At 31.3% G+C, this 14023-nt stretch overlaps 3 protein-coding genes across 3 annotated transcripts in view; 1 reads left to right on the forward strand and 2 right to left on the reverse strand.

Moving 5' to 3' along the window:
• Window positions 1–1443, reverse strand: part of LOC130444236 (inactive dipeptidyl peptidase 10) — a 217597-nt gene extending 216154 nt beyond the window's left edge. The window contains exon 1 of the mRNA XM_056779297.1: window positions 1252–1443. Within this exon, the coding sequence (XP_056635275.1) occupies window positions 1252–1341 (90 nt within the window). The 5' untranslated portion in view covers window positions 1342–1443. The remainder of the gene's footprint in view (window positions 1–1251) is intronic.
• A 4627-nt stretch (window positions 1444–6070) lies between these two features.
• Window positions 6071–12272, reverse strand: LOC130444472 (dihydrolipoyllysine-residue succinyltransferase component of 2-oxoglutarate dehydrogenase complex, mitochondrial). Its single transcript, XM_056779597.1, has 8 exons — window positions 12022–12272; window positions 11813–11898; window positions 11642–11758; window positions 10110–10390; window positions 8748–9021; window positions 7896–8188; window positions 7363–7520; window positions 6071–6492 (listed from the first exon to the last, which is right to left on the reverse strand). Exons 1-8 carry the CDS (start codon window positions 12109–12111, stop codon window positions 6358–6360), a joined length of 1434 nt encoding a protein of 477 aa, XP_056635575.1. The 5' UTR covers window positions 12112–12272; the 3' UTR covers window positions 6071–6357.
• Window positions 12273–12526: 254 nt separating this feature from the next.
• On the forward strand, window positions 12527–14017 carry LOC130443967 (uncharacterized). Its single transcript, XM_056778895.1, has 2 exons — window positions 12527–12714; window positions 13741–14017. Exons 1-2 carry the CDS (start codon window positions 12632–12634, stop codon window positions 14015–14017), a joined length of 360 nt encoding a protein of 119 aa, XP_056634873.1. The 5' UTR covers window positions 12527–12631.
• The last annotated feature ends 6 nt before the right edge of the window (window positions 14018–14023 follow it).

The following is a 14023-nucleotide window of genomic DNA, read 5'->3' on the forward strand; positions in this document are numbered from 1 at the left end:
GAAAATTTGGAGAAAGCTGTACGCGAGATAGAATGGATCACAATGGAACAAAAATAACGTCGTGAAGATGTTTCCATCGAGTGTTTCATTCCATCGAGAAATCGAGTAAAAACGGTCGCTGACTAAGAAGAAAATGTTGTTTTACCAAGACATTGCACCAGTTCACACATTAGTTATTGCAATAGTCAGAATTAATGAATGAAAGTTTGAATTTTTGTATTTTCCTCGTTGTATGTACTTCCCACTCGTAATTAATAACATCAAACGCATAGATTACTATGTCATAGCATATAAGAGGGTTTATTTAGAGTAAGATATAATTCATTAATATTATATATTATAATCAATACTTGATTCAAACAGGTTCCCATTCTACGGGGGAGTTTTGATCTTTCGAGACCATAGTTAGTTTATTTATACAATAAACCTAACCTAACTTTACAGCTTCATCGTGGAGCTTTCTTTTAAAAATATATAGAGGGTTTTCTCTTTGTTTATTAGATAATGATACAAAAAGAGAGTCTTAATATTCGAAGTATAGCTCATCGTAATCTATGAGGTACTAGAATCGTAGATGTACTAGGTTAGGTTTCTGCTGCTTCTATTATGACCTCAATATACCAGGCAGGTGAACGATCTGAGCGCGAACGATCTTCACGATCTTCAAGCGTCATATCTCCACTATTAACACTCTAAAACCAACGCTGCTTTATTCGTTCATCATTGGCGTTTTCCTCATCAATTTCACATATTTCCCTTGTTGCCACGGCTGATCTAAACTTTCGTTTTCAATAATGTCTTAACAACACACAAATTTAATATTTACTACACCCTATTCTATTTATTGCAAAAACGTACAGGGTAATTAACATAGAGAGAATGATAAAAGGAATGTAGAGCAATTGTAAAGGAATTTCCACATGTGAAAACCAACATTCCTTATCAGTATTTTGTTGGTTCTGTAGTTCATTTCTTGGGAAATTCCCATTTAAAAAATTTATGAACCTTTATGAACAAAATATAAATAGAAAAATTCACTTCTCCTATCAATTTATTATTTTAAACAGAAGGGAAATAATTTTACTATATTATAAGTAAAAAATATTTCCTATTACTTATTTTCAAATTTGCTTATTTTGTTGTTATGTTACAAAACATAAATTTCTTTCCTGTACAATCAAAAATTCCCGAAGACATTTTTGAGATGTCGATTTTTCGTTATAAATAAGAACAAAAAAACATCGGACTCACTTCTAAAGTCCTTTTTTGTCCAGATCCTTTAATTCTGTGATCCGGAGAACACCTCAAGTTTTTTGTATCGATGTGCACGTTGGTCTGCATCCTGATGAAAGATCACGTAACAGGTGACGATTTAGTAAACAACACACAACCGTTCCAAGATCGACGCCGGCATCTCGCTGAAATGTATACCGACGCACTACTAAAAATCTCAAATACTCAAAGTCTGAAGCTGCGTTATATTGCTCTCGTTTCTGCACGGCGGCGTTACCCGAACTTTAATATGATATTTCGTTGTGGAGGATTTTCTCGGGGACTTTTTGCAGTTGGACTAGAATTTTTTGTAAAATATTCTTTTTGTATAATTGCAACAGAGATTATGAAAAGTCGAGTACATCACATATAAAACAAACAAACGTAAAAAAAATTGGTCAAGAAGTTATTTGTTCCGAATTTTTCGCAATTAGATTCACTGAATATATTATTAAAATTAGGATAAAAAGGATAGAAATTACAAGAAAAGTGCGGTAAAACAAAATATTTCTGAAGTACAGGGTCAAAAGTGTAGAGAAATTTTTAAGTTTTCATTATAATGTACAATTTTACCAAAATATTCATGAGCTTCAAGTTAAATTTTAAGTTCTAAATGTACAATACAAGGAAATTGATGACTTAAAAAATGAAATATTTGAATAATGTTACGAATGATCTCCGAAATATACGAATTAAAAAATGGTGCTTCGACTCAAGGGACAAAATGCTATTGAGATTCATCGTGAAGGAGGCTAGTTCCACCCAGTAGTACTAAATGGTTAGGTGAGGTAAACCTAATGACAATTTGTTATTTGGGAAAAACATAACTAGAAAAAAAATATTTTCACGTCATAAAAGCCGTTTACCAAGGAGCAAGCCAACGTGCAATTAATTGGATGGTTTTACCACATCATAGGTGTCAAATTTTTAGAAAAATGTTCTTTTTGTACAATTGGAACAGAGATTATGAAAAAAGGACTTATTGTCAAAGTCGAGTACATCACATATAAAATAAACAAACGTAAAAAAACCTTCATAAAAAAGTTTTGAATGGTCAAGAAGTTATTTGTTCTGAATTTATCACAATTAGATTCACTGGATAAACCATTGAAAATAGGATAGAAATTACAAGAGTTTCTAAAGTACAGGGTGAATTCAAAAATTTAGAAAAACTTTTAATGGCCAGAAGTTTTCATTATAACGTACAGGTTCAGACCTCAAAAGCTAACAGTTATAAACATTTTGGAGCAAATTGAGGATAGTCTCATATCAATGTCACTTCTTCCAGTAACCATATTAACTTATTATATTTTAATATATGTTGCTTTTGCTATCCTATGATTCTGGTAGAGTTCAAATTGACGTTGTCAAGAAAATGACTCGATAAAATGGAATTTTATCGATTTTCAATTACTTGTTCTCTTTTTTTTTCAGAAATTACATTTTTTTTAAGAAAAAAAGTATTGTTTGGGAATATTAACGTGAAAACTGTCAAAAAACGCTGGCAATACCTTGCGTTATATCGAAAATATCCATATATTTGTACGATATATCGCAAAGTATCGATATTATTATATCGAGAAAAATATCGATAGTATCAACATCCCTAGTTTATTGTTATTTGAATTAAAAGAATTGAATTGATTGGGTTCAAATTCTTACTATGATGGTGTGTACATTTAAAACCAATTTGTCTTTGAATGATTGTATAGTTTTCCGATATACACAAAAGAGCTGTATTCTTGGAAAAACTTACTGGCTATTGATCGATACATAGATTTATTGTACAGAATAGTGTCTCATTCCAAGGAAGTAAACAGATAATTTCATTGAATTGTACAGATCTCCACTACAACTTTTTTTATGTTGAATAATAGAAGGGGGTTTCCTAAAGACTTATACGAGGATGTATTGAAATCTAGTTAGCCTAAACCAGTTCCATGCATAAACAAAATATTGCGTTACCATAACAACGAACAATAACTTATTAGAAGTGTCAGTGTAAAGTTTGACGTCAGAAAAGTAAACCAGAATTACGCAATAAAAGGGTTAAAAGGTAAGCATATTTACGAAGATATGCTTAATACCCTTTAGTGATCTATGTACTTCGTATGCGACCGTGAAAAATTGGACTGCAAGCTTCAAAAGAGGTAAATTTTCCATTGAAGATGATGATCGATCGTGAAGGCCAGTTTCTGTGTCAGTCCCCGAAAATATCGACGCAGTTCATGATATGATTTTATCAGACCGTCGAATTGGGCTGAAACGGATATCTGAAACACCGAATATTTCATACGAACGCGTTCATCATATAGTTCACGTCAATTTGGACATAAGAAAAATTGCTGCAAAATGGATCCCCAAATGTTTGAATGTTGACCAAAAGGGTGCTAGGGTAGAAGCATCGCGTTCGATCTGTGCTCGATTTGAAAACGATGTAGACTTCTTAAGCCGAATTGTTACTATGGATGAGACTTGGCTACATTTCTACGATCCAGAAACAAAGCAAAAATCGATGGAATGGCGACACTCTGGTTCTCCAAGACCTAAGAAGTTTCTTGTACAAAAATCTGCTGGAAAAGTTCTTGCTTCAGTTTTTTTGGATTGCCATGGAGTAATCATGATTGATTTTTTGGTTAAGGGTTAAACAATAACTGGAGATTACTACTCGACATTACTGACCACTCTACGGGAAACAATGAGGAAACAATGAAAGGGAAAAGGCGCGGAAACCTATCAAAACGCCCCTGCACACAAATCTCATGTTGCCATGAAAAAATTCGTGATTTATGGTTTGAATTACTAGAACACCCCCCTTATTCACCAGATTTGACTCCGTCAGACTATCACCTCTCCCCTCAACTGAAAAAAAGTTCAAAAGGTCGTAAATTTCCTTCCAACCAGGAGTCAATAACAGCTGTAGAGGTCTGGTTTGCAGAGTAAGAAGAAACATTTTTTGAAAGGTCTAGAGACGATGCAGGTTCGCTGAAATTTTTTTTTTTTGGTTCTTTAGTAGGCTACGAATTTTTCAATATATCCTCGTAAGTTTGTATTGGATATAAGTATCGACAAAAAAATGTATTAGGCTTATTTTGGGTTTATGCAATAAAAAATAGAATAACATAAAGAAAAATACCTAATCTTCATCACATTTTCTAATCATCTGGTTTCCCTTTTCCAAATTTCTAATAATTAATTGCTGCCTACATTATGTTGATTTTCAGTTTCTCCTTTTATGTTGGAAGAGGTACTTCTACTATGGTATGTAGATATCAAATGTTTAAAACATGAAGTCTCCCATGAAGAATTTATTTTCTTAATTTGTATTTTTGTTTGTTTCTCTTATTTTTGAACGATAATTATATTTTTTTTTCATCAGAAGAAAAATTTGATGATCTTACAAGTCGGTAACATAACAAGCAATTATGATTTAAACCGCTTTTTAAATTTTAACAGCCTGTTATTTTAAACAGTGGATTAGAGGTTATGGTGCGAGTGGGCATAAATGTTTTAAATGTGTAAGCAACAAAACAAAACAACCCTTACCTGTAAAACCTAAAACCTAATATGAAATATATAACATATTATTCGGTCACTTACCTTAATCAGTCTTCTCAAATAAATAAAATAATTTGATAAGTAACTTTGCACAAAATCTAAGCTTCATTTAAAAAATTCATGTTGGAAAAAACAGCTTAAGGCCCTAAGGGTTTCAGGGGAATTCCAAAACGGTATCAATCAGGGTTACCAGAACCTTAGATCAATAGATATAGAGAAACGTATTTCTTCTAAAATGTATTATTTGGACCTTAGTATTAATATAATTAATAATATAAGCAACAGTACGTTTATTTGTTTTGTGTTCTCCATTTTGTGAATGTTGAGTAACATCACTACGGCCTCCATGAGCAACAAAAAAATCTTTATCGCAATATTTCCATGAAGCCTTGTGAACATTACCTGTATATGGTTTAAACCACTCTTCTTCTTTAGTCCACTCCTCCGTGAATACGATCAACCTTTTCTTTGGCATATCTTAAGTGCTACAACTTTTTCTTTATTTTTTTTTTTTAATGACTCATTGTATGAAGTATGAAGAGTCTAGAAGCAGTACCGATAGGTTAAATTTATTATATTATAGAAGAAAAATCTTTTTAAAACATAAGCCAAACCTACTCAAATAGTATATAAATTCACAACCTCTTTCGGTTAGAGCTTAACTCGACTGCTGTGAACTGAACTGAGTAACGATTGGTGAAACGAATGAAATGGCGTAGTGGGGTGGTGGCGCCAATATTAATGGGTCAAACAGCGTCCCTTTTCGATTTGTTCCGGGACGCGAGACAAGTTACACTAAAAAGTATAATTTCGTGAAAAACAGTATAATACTGTTTAAAACAGTATAGTTGGCGTAGTAGGAGCAACAGATAACTTCTGAAGATGACTTGGCGAGACATCTAGAAGCAGAAGTTATTTTCGACAGCCTTATGACCCAAAAAACATTGAAGCAACAGTTTCTGGAAACTTAGTTGTTGGACTTGGTTAAGTAGATTTAGGAGTCCCTGTTGTCCACTATGTTTTATACAATCTTCCTGGTAATCTGGTAACAATTTTTTTGTATTTTGGAGATGTTGTTTCACTTTTTGGTGAGGCCATATCTCTAATAAACCATAGGGATTGAGATCATATAAAAATCAAAGGCTTCCTTAAAATAGCAGAGGGGTATAAAATTTCTCATTGCAGAATTTACTTTTGGTAAAACTGCATTATTGGTGTTCATACAGGAAAAAAATATCTAACAAAAACGTTTTTAAGTATTTTAATTAATAAATAACAAATAAAATCGACGAAGCTTCGATAATATCAAATTAAGATACACAAAAAAAGTCCAATTAAATATCTATACTCAGTTTAATTTACTGTTTTTGTTTCATAATTATAAATATTTAGTTGAGGTTTCAAAATTTGTAAAAAAAAATCGCAGCAACAAATTAAGACCGATTGATATGATTATAATTAAAAACCGCATTTACGGCACTGTAAAATAAAAGTTAAAACCATGTTTATTACTTTTAGTGGTAATTTTTAAAGGCCAGCTACTATTGTAACTGGATTTTCCACTCCTTGTTTGATTTTCTTCAAGAATAATACAGCTTCACGTCCGTCGATGATTCTGTGATCATAAGTTAGAGCTATGTACATCATCGGTCTAACCACCGCCTGAGAAAAACAGAACTTCATTAATATTTATAAAAAAACTCAAGTTATCGAATATTCACAAAAAATAGAAACTAAATTTTAAAAACTATAACAAAATAAGTGAGGATTATGATAACAATGGTGTGTTTGTATAAATATATTGGATTTTAAATTTTTTTAGAATCTAGCACCATAAGTTTGCTTTATCACTTAATCGCAGGAGTCATAGTTCAAAGATTCCCTAGGAACACCCTATTAATGAGAATATTATATAATTGGATTTGTATTAGAAGTATCAAATTTGGTTATTCTCCTGAGAGGTAGACAACCAAAACAACAAGTTCGCGACTGACAAAGATTACACTCTACCTTCCTACGAGAAGGAGCATTTTTAACACCGTTTTTATGTTACTAGATTTCTTAACACTCTTCAAAAGTACAAGAATTAATTTTCCTCGGTTTTCAAAGACAAGGACTGTTAATGGTTAACGAAGTTGTGTTGAAAAGAACTCTCTGAAGTCTTGGTTAACTGGATAATAAATGAGGTAAAATTTTTGAAAAATTATAAAAACACCCTCTCAAGCACCTCATAGCTCTCCACATGAAGTTTTTTGGGATTAATTGGACATATACATAACTATAGCAGAACAAGTAAGAACTTCATCTCTTTATCTTTCATGTAAACTTCATCTGACAAATTGATTAATCTATTTTTAGAACTCTATATCCATATTTTAACTTTGCTTCCAAGCTTTTGGGCTATGATGTGAAAAAAATAACATAATACGAAATTTAATATATCATTACACAGTAAGTTGGTAGGGTTTATATGAACAAGTTGGTACTATTTGATAAACTAAATAAATTTTATCACTACAAACATCTACGTACCTGGCCTTTAATGGCAATTGGTCTATCAAATATACCATGCATTCCCAAAATAGCAGATTGTGGTGGATTTATAATAGGTGTGCCATACAGAGAACCGAACACACCTCCATTGCTTATGGTAAAGGTACCACCATCCATGTCTTCAACAGCTAACTGTCCTGAATATAGTGAATTACAGATTTTCAAACATTTTTACAATTTATAATTATTGATACACTCAAGAATATTGAATATCACTTACACAGAGAAATAAATAAAATCTATCCTGGGAACAACTATTGTTATAGTGACTTAAATTTGAAATTGATGAGAGTTTTACACAAAATGAACAATAATTACATATCACATAAAATTATGTCGAATTAAGTGGAATCCTAGATTTTAATATTATTGAGTTCCAAAGTTCCAAAAGTCCAAAGAATAGGCTATATTTGATGATGATAATATCCAATTAAAATCAGAGATTATTTTTCTAATTTCAATTCAACCAACAATTAGATTTGATTATTGTGTATACATTGTTTGTTTCTTACCTTTTCTAGCTTTGTCTGCTACAGCAGCAATGGCCAATTCAATTTCTGCATAATTCATTCTCTCGACATTTCTTATAACAGGTACTACAAGACCTTTAGGTGTCGCAACGGCAACTGAAATGTCTACATAATCTCTGTATAAAATATCAGTGCCATCTATCACAGCGTTTACAATAGGTAGATCTTGTAAAGCGTAGGCAGAAGCTTTGAGGAAAGCAGACATAAAGCTCAACTTTACGTTATGTTTTTTCATGAAAGCTTCTTGGTTTTCTTTTCGGAAAGCCATTATATTCCTGAAAGTTAACAAAAAATAACATATTTGAAAAAAAAATCAATTTAGTTTGGAATGTAGTAGTTGTATTATTAAAAAATACGTAGAGAGCTTGTGAAAATCAAAATTGGAATTTATATTATAGTGATCTAGAGTGAAGTGTCCAAAAAATCATAACAAATGTTTGTTTGGAGGTTTTGATACCCAATCTTTTCAAGGTTGGAATGTTTTTAACAAACACTCCAATATTTCAAAGGGTTTTATTAGTCCCTTTGAATCACTATAAAAACTGCTTTCTAAACACCACTATAGAACTCTGTGGCAGATTCAATATTTTCTTCAATTGCACTAGGAAATGCTTTTCATTTAAATAACTTTACACATCAGAGGCACCAATCGATGAAAAACGGTAGCCCACATTATTATAGGAGGAACTAAACATACAGAAGAAGGGATTAATAATAATAACAACTCAAAACTGAAGACAACCATGAAATTAGTGATAGAGAAACTAGACTAACATAAACTATGGCATTAGATTGAATTTTTTAGGGCATATATAAATGTGGTAAAATTCTTACGTCATATCTATTTCGTTAAATGTGGTCAACATCGCATTAACATTTTGAGCCTCTTTAAGACGCTGTGCAATTTTTAGCCTCATCCTATTCATTTTCACTCTGTGTTCAGTTCGTGTACCAGATATTTCTTTTGTGGGATCAGCTGGCGGTAATTTTACTGTTGCTGCTTCTAATGACTGAGCGTGACGAATAGCAGCGACTGGTATTGAACTCATAGGAGCAGCCGGTTTTGGAGCTGTTGGTTGTGGTGCTGCTGCTGGTTTCGGTGTTGGCTCTGAAATAAAAAGCGAAAGTGTATCATTGAGACCCATCGGAAGATAAAAAATCCAATACTGACTAGCTGCTATATACTGAAACTAGAAAAATGAAATAACAACCATCTGGAGTAAACAAAAATCTATTGTTATTAGTAATAGGATGAAAATATGGTTCAGAAACTATGACCAAAATATTTAAGAGGTTGGCACCAAATGCTCACCACTGGCAGGGTCTTTTTGGGCAACAGTTTTTGATGATGCCAATTAATTTACCTATATCCATCTGTAATAGGAAAATACACCAAGAAAGTTTCAGGAAAAGATGGATTCTTTCAGAGCTGCATCACTCTAAAAATTTTCTTTAGAAGTTTAATGCTGTGTCAAATCTAAGAAATATCTGGTCTAACACACTTTCTCACTGGATAAGATACTTTAGTAAAAACCTAACGAGAGTAGGTCTAGCAGAAAATGATGCATAATTATGTGGGGAGCAGAAAAAAACTACAGATCACCTAGTTACATAATTCCCTATCATCTGAGCCAATGCAAAAATTGCTTTAAACAAGAAACTCATAGGGGTAAAGCAACCTTGAAACCATGGCAGATACTGTAGTTCTTTGGAACTCTGGTAACTACTGTAGGCCGAGGTGTAGATCATTCTGAAATTGCAGCTCTAATGGGAACACAATAAACCAATCCATTAGTCTCCTCGTTTTTTAAAAAGTGTTTCTTACCTTTTTTGTCAGATGCACCAGGTTGCAAATCACTAGTAGATCGTTTTTCGACGCCTTCAGAACCGATTGCAACTTGTATTGGGGCTGGCAAATAATCAAATATGAGTTAATATTTTTATTCTAAATAGGGATTCTAACCAGGGACCTGTATACTAATTTGGGTACTTTGTTCCATGTCAATTGTGAAATGTGTTGAAATAAACTCAAAATATATGTTTTGGTTAGGTTACTTTAAGCAATTATAAAGAAGCTGTTCTTACAATGTGATTGATATAATTTCCAAATATCTAAATGTAAATTAGTATTTATTTCTACATCTAGAGTATCCATAGTGGTCTGTCTATCATTTTGAATCTAAAATTAACACTAACCTGTTGGTTTAGGTGCAGGAGGTGGAGGTGGTGTTGGTGCTGATGGTTTGGGAGGAGCAGCCTCTGATGCTGCTGGTTTTTCTGCTTTCGGAGGTGGAGCTCCTTCCCCAACACTCAACTTGAACAATTCTTGTCCAGGTTTAACAGTATCACCATCTTTTACCAAAATTTCCGCTATAACACCAGCAGCTGGAGAGTGTACAGGCATGGCAGTTTTATCTGTTTCAATTTCCATAACAACTTCGTCTGCTTCGACATAATCGCCGACTTTCTTTTCGAGTCTAAAAAAAATAATTTCTGATCTTTCTAATATGTAGTTAATTAACATTATAAATTTCATTACAAAAACTTCAACAACAACTAGCCACACAAATTAATTTTCAAGTACACACTACGAGTTTTTGCTCACCGCATCATCCATTAAATAAAAAAAATACACTGTAATTTCTCATATTGTCAAACAAGGGTGGAAAAATTGGACACATGAAGAATGGAAGAAAGTTTTATGGAGTCAAAATTTGAGGTGTCTAAGAGAAGAGTGTATCTGTATATTTGTTCTTTAAATATAAATATCAAAAACGTTTGTATTGCTTTTATTTGTTGTATATCACACAAAATATAGAGTGAGCACAAACTATTGACCGGCAGTGTATGTATATTAGCATTAGAAATTTGAATTGTCCTGTCACAATTAAAACTTACTCTATGAAATAAAATTAGATTCTAGGATAACACAATTAATTATAGTTTAATCAACTAGAATTTTGGCTGTAGGCCAATCAAACATAACATATTAAACTCAATAGACAAGATAAAAATAGTAATAATAATTTCAGTTGTAATTAGGAAAATATATGAACAATAATCAAGATTTGTTAATTTATATATCTATATACATATTATTTTTAATTAAAATAGTTTTCAATTATGTTTCAAACAATTTCTGATATACAAATTGATGTGTACTTAATAATAAGAACCAGAGCTCTCTTTATTTAATATAATTTTCCCCATTAACCCAATGTATCCTTTCTCCTTTCTTCTCAATTATGTCATCATGTTAACTCATTAACGATTTTTCCAGCATCTTACTGAAAATTTTTCTACTTTGTTTTGTCTCGACAAATCATTTTATACTTTGAAATATTTTATGCATATTGGGTCTTTTAAAATGGATTTCCCATTTTATTTACAATTATAATTACTTATCAACGCCTTACTAGTTAACACATGATAAAATATGTACATTGGCTGTTATCTACAATAACACTTAAATTATGTGATAATAAACTTGTAATTTAAAATTAATTATGTACCCAGGCAGTAATCACATTGAATAGAATTTAATTTAAAGATTATCCCCTCAATTTATGAAATATTTTATAATGTTATTTACATTGCTGAAGGGCTCATTACAAATTAATATACAAGAAGTAATGAAATTAACGATGAAAATGTAGATATCGTAAAGAGTTTATATAAAAAAGTGGAACATTCTCATATTACTTTAAATATATTAATTAGGTACTTACTTAACATCTCCTTCAGTAACAGATTCAGCAAAAGGGGGTACTTTCACAAGTTGAATATCCAAGCACACATTAGAAGTTTGAAAAAATCTGTTACATAGGATAACTGACGTTCTATAACTGAAAAATAGAGAATATTATTTGCGCCAATTTTATTAGGAGTATAAACATTACCTTAAGGTGTTAGCACTATTTGAACAAATACTATATTTACTAATCAATTGCTCTCCTTGATATACATATCGGTGTTTACGGGCTACCTAAAAGAGATTACATAATCTTGTATTAAAATAAAGGGTACTCACTTGTAAATGATATTATGTAACAGTTAACACGATGTGAAAAATATTAGTTAATTATAAATAAAAGTAATACATGCTCACCAAAGGGACACCCTTTTCTACGTAATTTCCTATGTGCCGAAGTGTAGATCGGGGTATACTTCTAATAATTAAATTTAACATATTGGTCATTTAATAAATGGTTATATTTTGTAAGAACCCCCTTTATATTAATAAGTATTTTCACCAGGGGGCTCGGTTTTCAATAATTTTATCTCATGTGCTAACTATCTGTCACTAAATCTCATGCAAGAACAAAAAAATCAGAAATTGTAGTAAGAACTCTTTTGACAAAAAAGTCAAAATTATGTCATATGTGACGTCATCATCAGCGCTCAATTACCAATTATATGTTTGAAAAGGAAAAATATCAATACAAAAATGTATTTAACTGTTTCTATTTGTTAATATTACAGGTTGATTACAGGAGATACAAATTTGTGCTTTTTTGGAATATGGCCTTATCACGAGAAAGAGCTTAATTAACTTTTTACTTATTTTATTTAATATTAAAAGAAGAAGAAGTTAACCAAAATTTCTTATTTAATATGTCACATAGTTGATGTTTATAAAGTAAATTAATATTATTTTTAACCCAGCATCCATAAAAGTCATAAGTAGTGAATAATTATATGGAAATATAGATAAGTAAATGGCATCTTCCGCTGGAATTTATAAACGAATATTGTCGTTGATAGAAAAGTGTCCTGTCGATATAAATAAAGCAGGAGGGAGGTAAATAATTACAATAATGCATTTCAAGTATATTTTTTAAGTTATTGAAATTCATTGAAATAGAACTCTTTTTGTTTCTGGCCTTTGATCAATTATTCATCGACGTATCGGGGTAAAACACACAGTACTTTTCATTTTAAGAAATTTTTTACACGTCTCAATTACCAATCGCTGGTACGAGATTTGGTAAAAAAATTGATTATAAATGCGGTATCAAATTACAACAACACTTTATAGATCATAAAGTAGTATTGTCCAGCTTTAAAATTTAAAAATATCAATTCTAGATAACTTTAACCCTTTGACTGCTCTGGACATATATATTCGTCCAAATGATATATATTCTCTGAACGAGTATTTTCGAGTCTTGTAATTATCTAATTTATTGCCCAACATTACTATATTCTCTGAGTATTATTTAAGGTTAAACATGGGTGAGTGTGCATTAATTTTAGTATAGGTCTTTGTTTTGTAATATGATATTATTTTCACCAATTTACCCAAAACCTTAACATATATAATGAAATGTTCTACTAATGGGTAATAATTGGGTGAATATTTTTGAAATGTATTTTCTTCACATTCTTGTAATATATTCTCCATTCCTCATCTGTTGCGGATATTCTCACTGATAAAACATAATCTGTGAATCTGTGAATAAATATGCAGCCACTGAAATCAATGTGCACAGAGAACACTAAACCTCACAGTGGGTGGCGCAGTCAAAGGATTGATGGAAAATGTTTAACAAAACATATTTTAGGACTCCAAGATTATATCTGATAAACAAGTTATAAATAGATCAACAAAAAATTGTATTTTAACCACAATGGCTTTGAAATAAAATATATTCTAATAAAAAGAAATTTTCTGATAATAAAAGTAAAGATGAACACTATTATACAAAATCTAATGACTATGAGAACTTAATAATTTCAACTGTTTCAATTTAGCAAATTTTTAAACTGTATAATGGTTAATATTACAAAGATATTTTGTTTTTAATTTTGATGTAATCTTTTACAGGGATATAAGTGATCATTTGAAACAATACGTAAATACGGCTTACAAGGAAAATAAATTTGAATCAAATCACAGCTATTGGGATAAACAATATATTGCTCTTCAAAGATTAGTGAATAATAATCATAAAAACAAATACAAAAGAACACTTGCATCTTCTGCTACAGGATTAACAGCAGAACAGTGCAACATCGCCTTGTCCAACGAATATTTGAGTGAAGTTAATCAAAAAGAACAGTCATTCTTCAAAAAATTAATATCTCTTAAATCCGAACCTTAAAAAAGT

The sequence above is a fragment of the Diorhabda sublineata genome, chromosome 5 (genome assembly GCF_026230105.1).
Source record: "Diorhabda sublineata isolate icDioSubl1.1 chromosome 5, icDioSubl1.1, whole genome shotgun sequence".
Classification (NCBI taxonomy): domain Eukaryota; kingdom Metazoa; phylum Arthropoda; class Insecta; order Coleoptera; family Chrysomelidae; genus Diorhabda; species Diorhabda sublineata.

Excerpts from the sequence above, each read along its gene's own strand:
- LOC130444472 (XM_056779597.1), bottom strand. The coding sequence starts at position 12,111 with ATGACCAATATGTTAAATTTAATTATTAGAAGTATACCCCGATCTACA. Across the intron at positions 9,022-10,109 it reads TCCTGCACCTAAACCAACAG|AGCCAACACCGAAACCAGCA; the intron begins GTTAGTGTTAAT and ends TTTTTATTTCAG. Across the intron at positions 6,493-7,362 it reads CAATTGCCATTAAAGGCCAG|GCGGTGGTTAGACCGATGAT; the intron begins GTACGTAGATGT and ends TGTTTTTCTCAG.
- LOC130443967 (XM_056778895.1), top strand. The coding sequence starts at position 12,632 with ATGGCATCTTCCGCTGGAATTTATAAACGAATATTGTCGTTGATAGAA. Across the intron at positions 12,715-13,740 it reads ATAAATAAAGCAGGAGGGAG|GGATATAAGTGATCATTTGA; the intron begins GTAAATAATTAC and ends AATCTTTTACAG.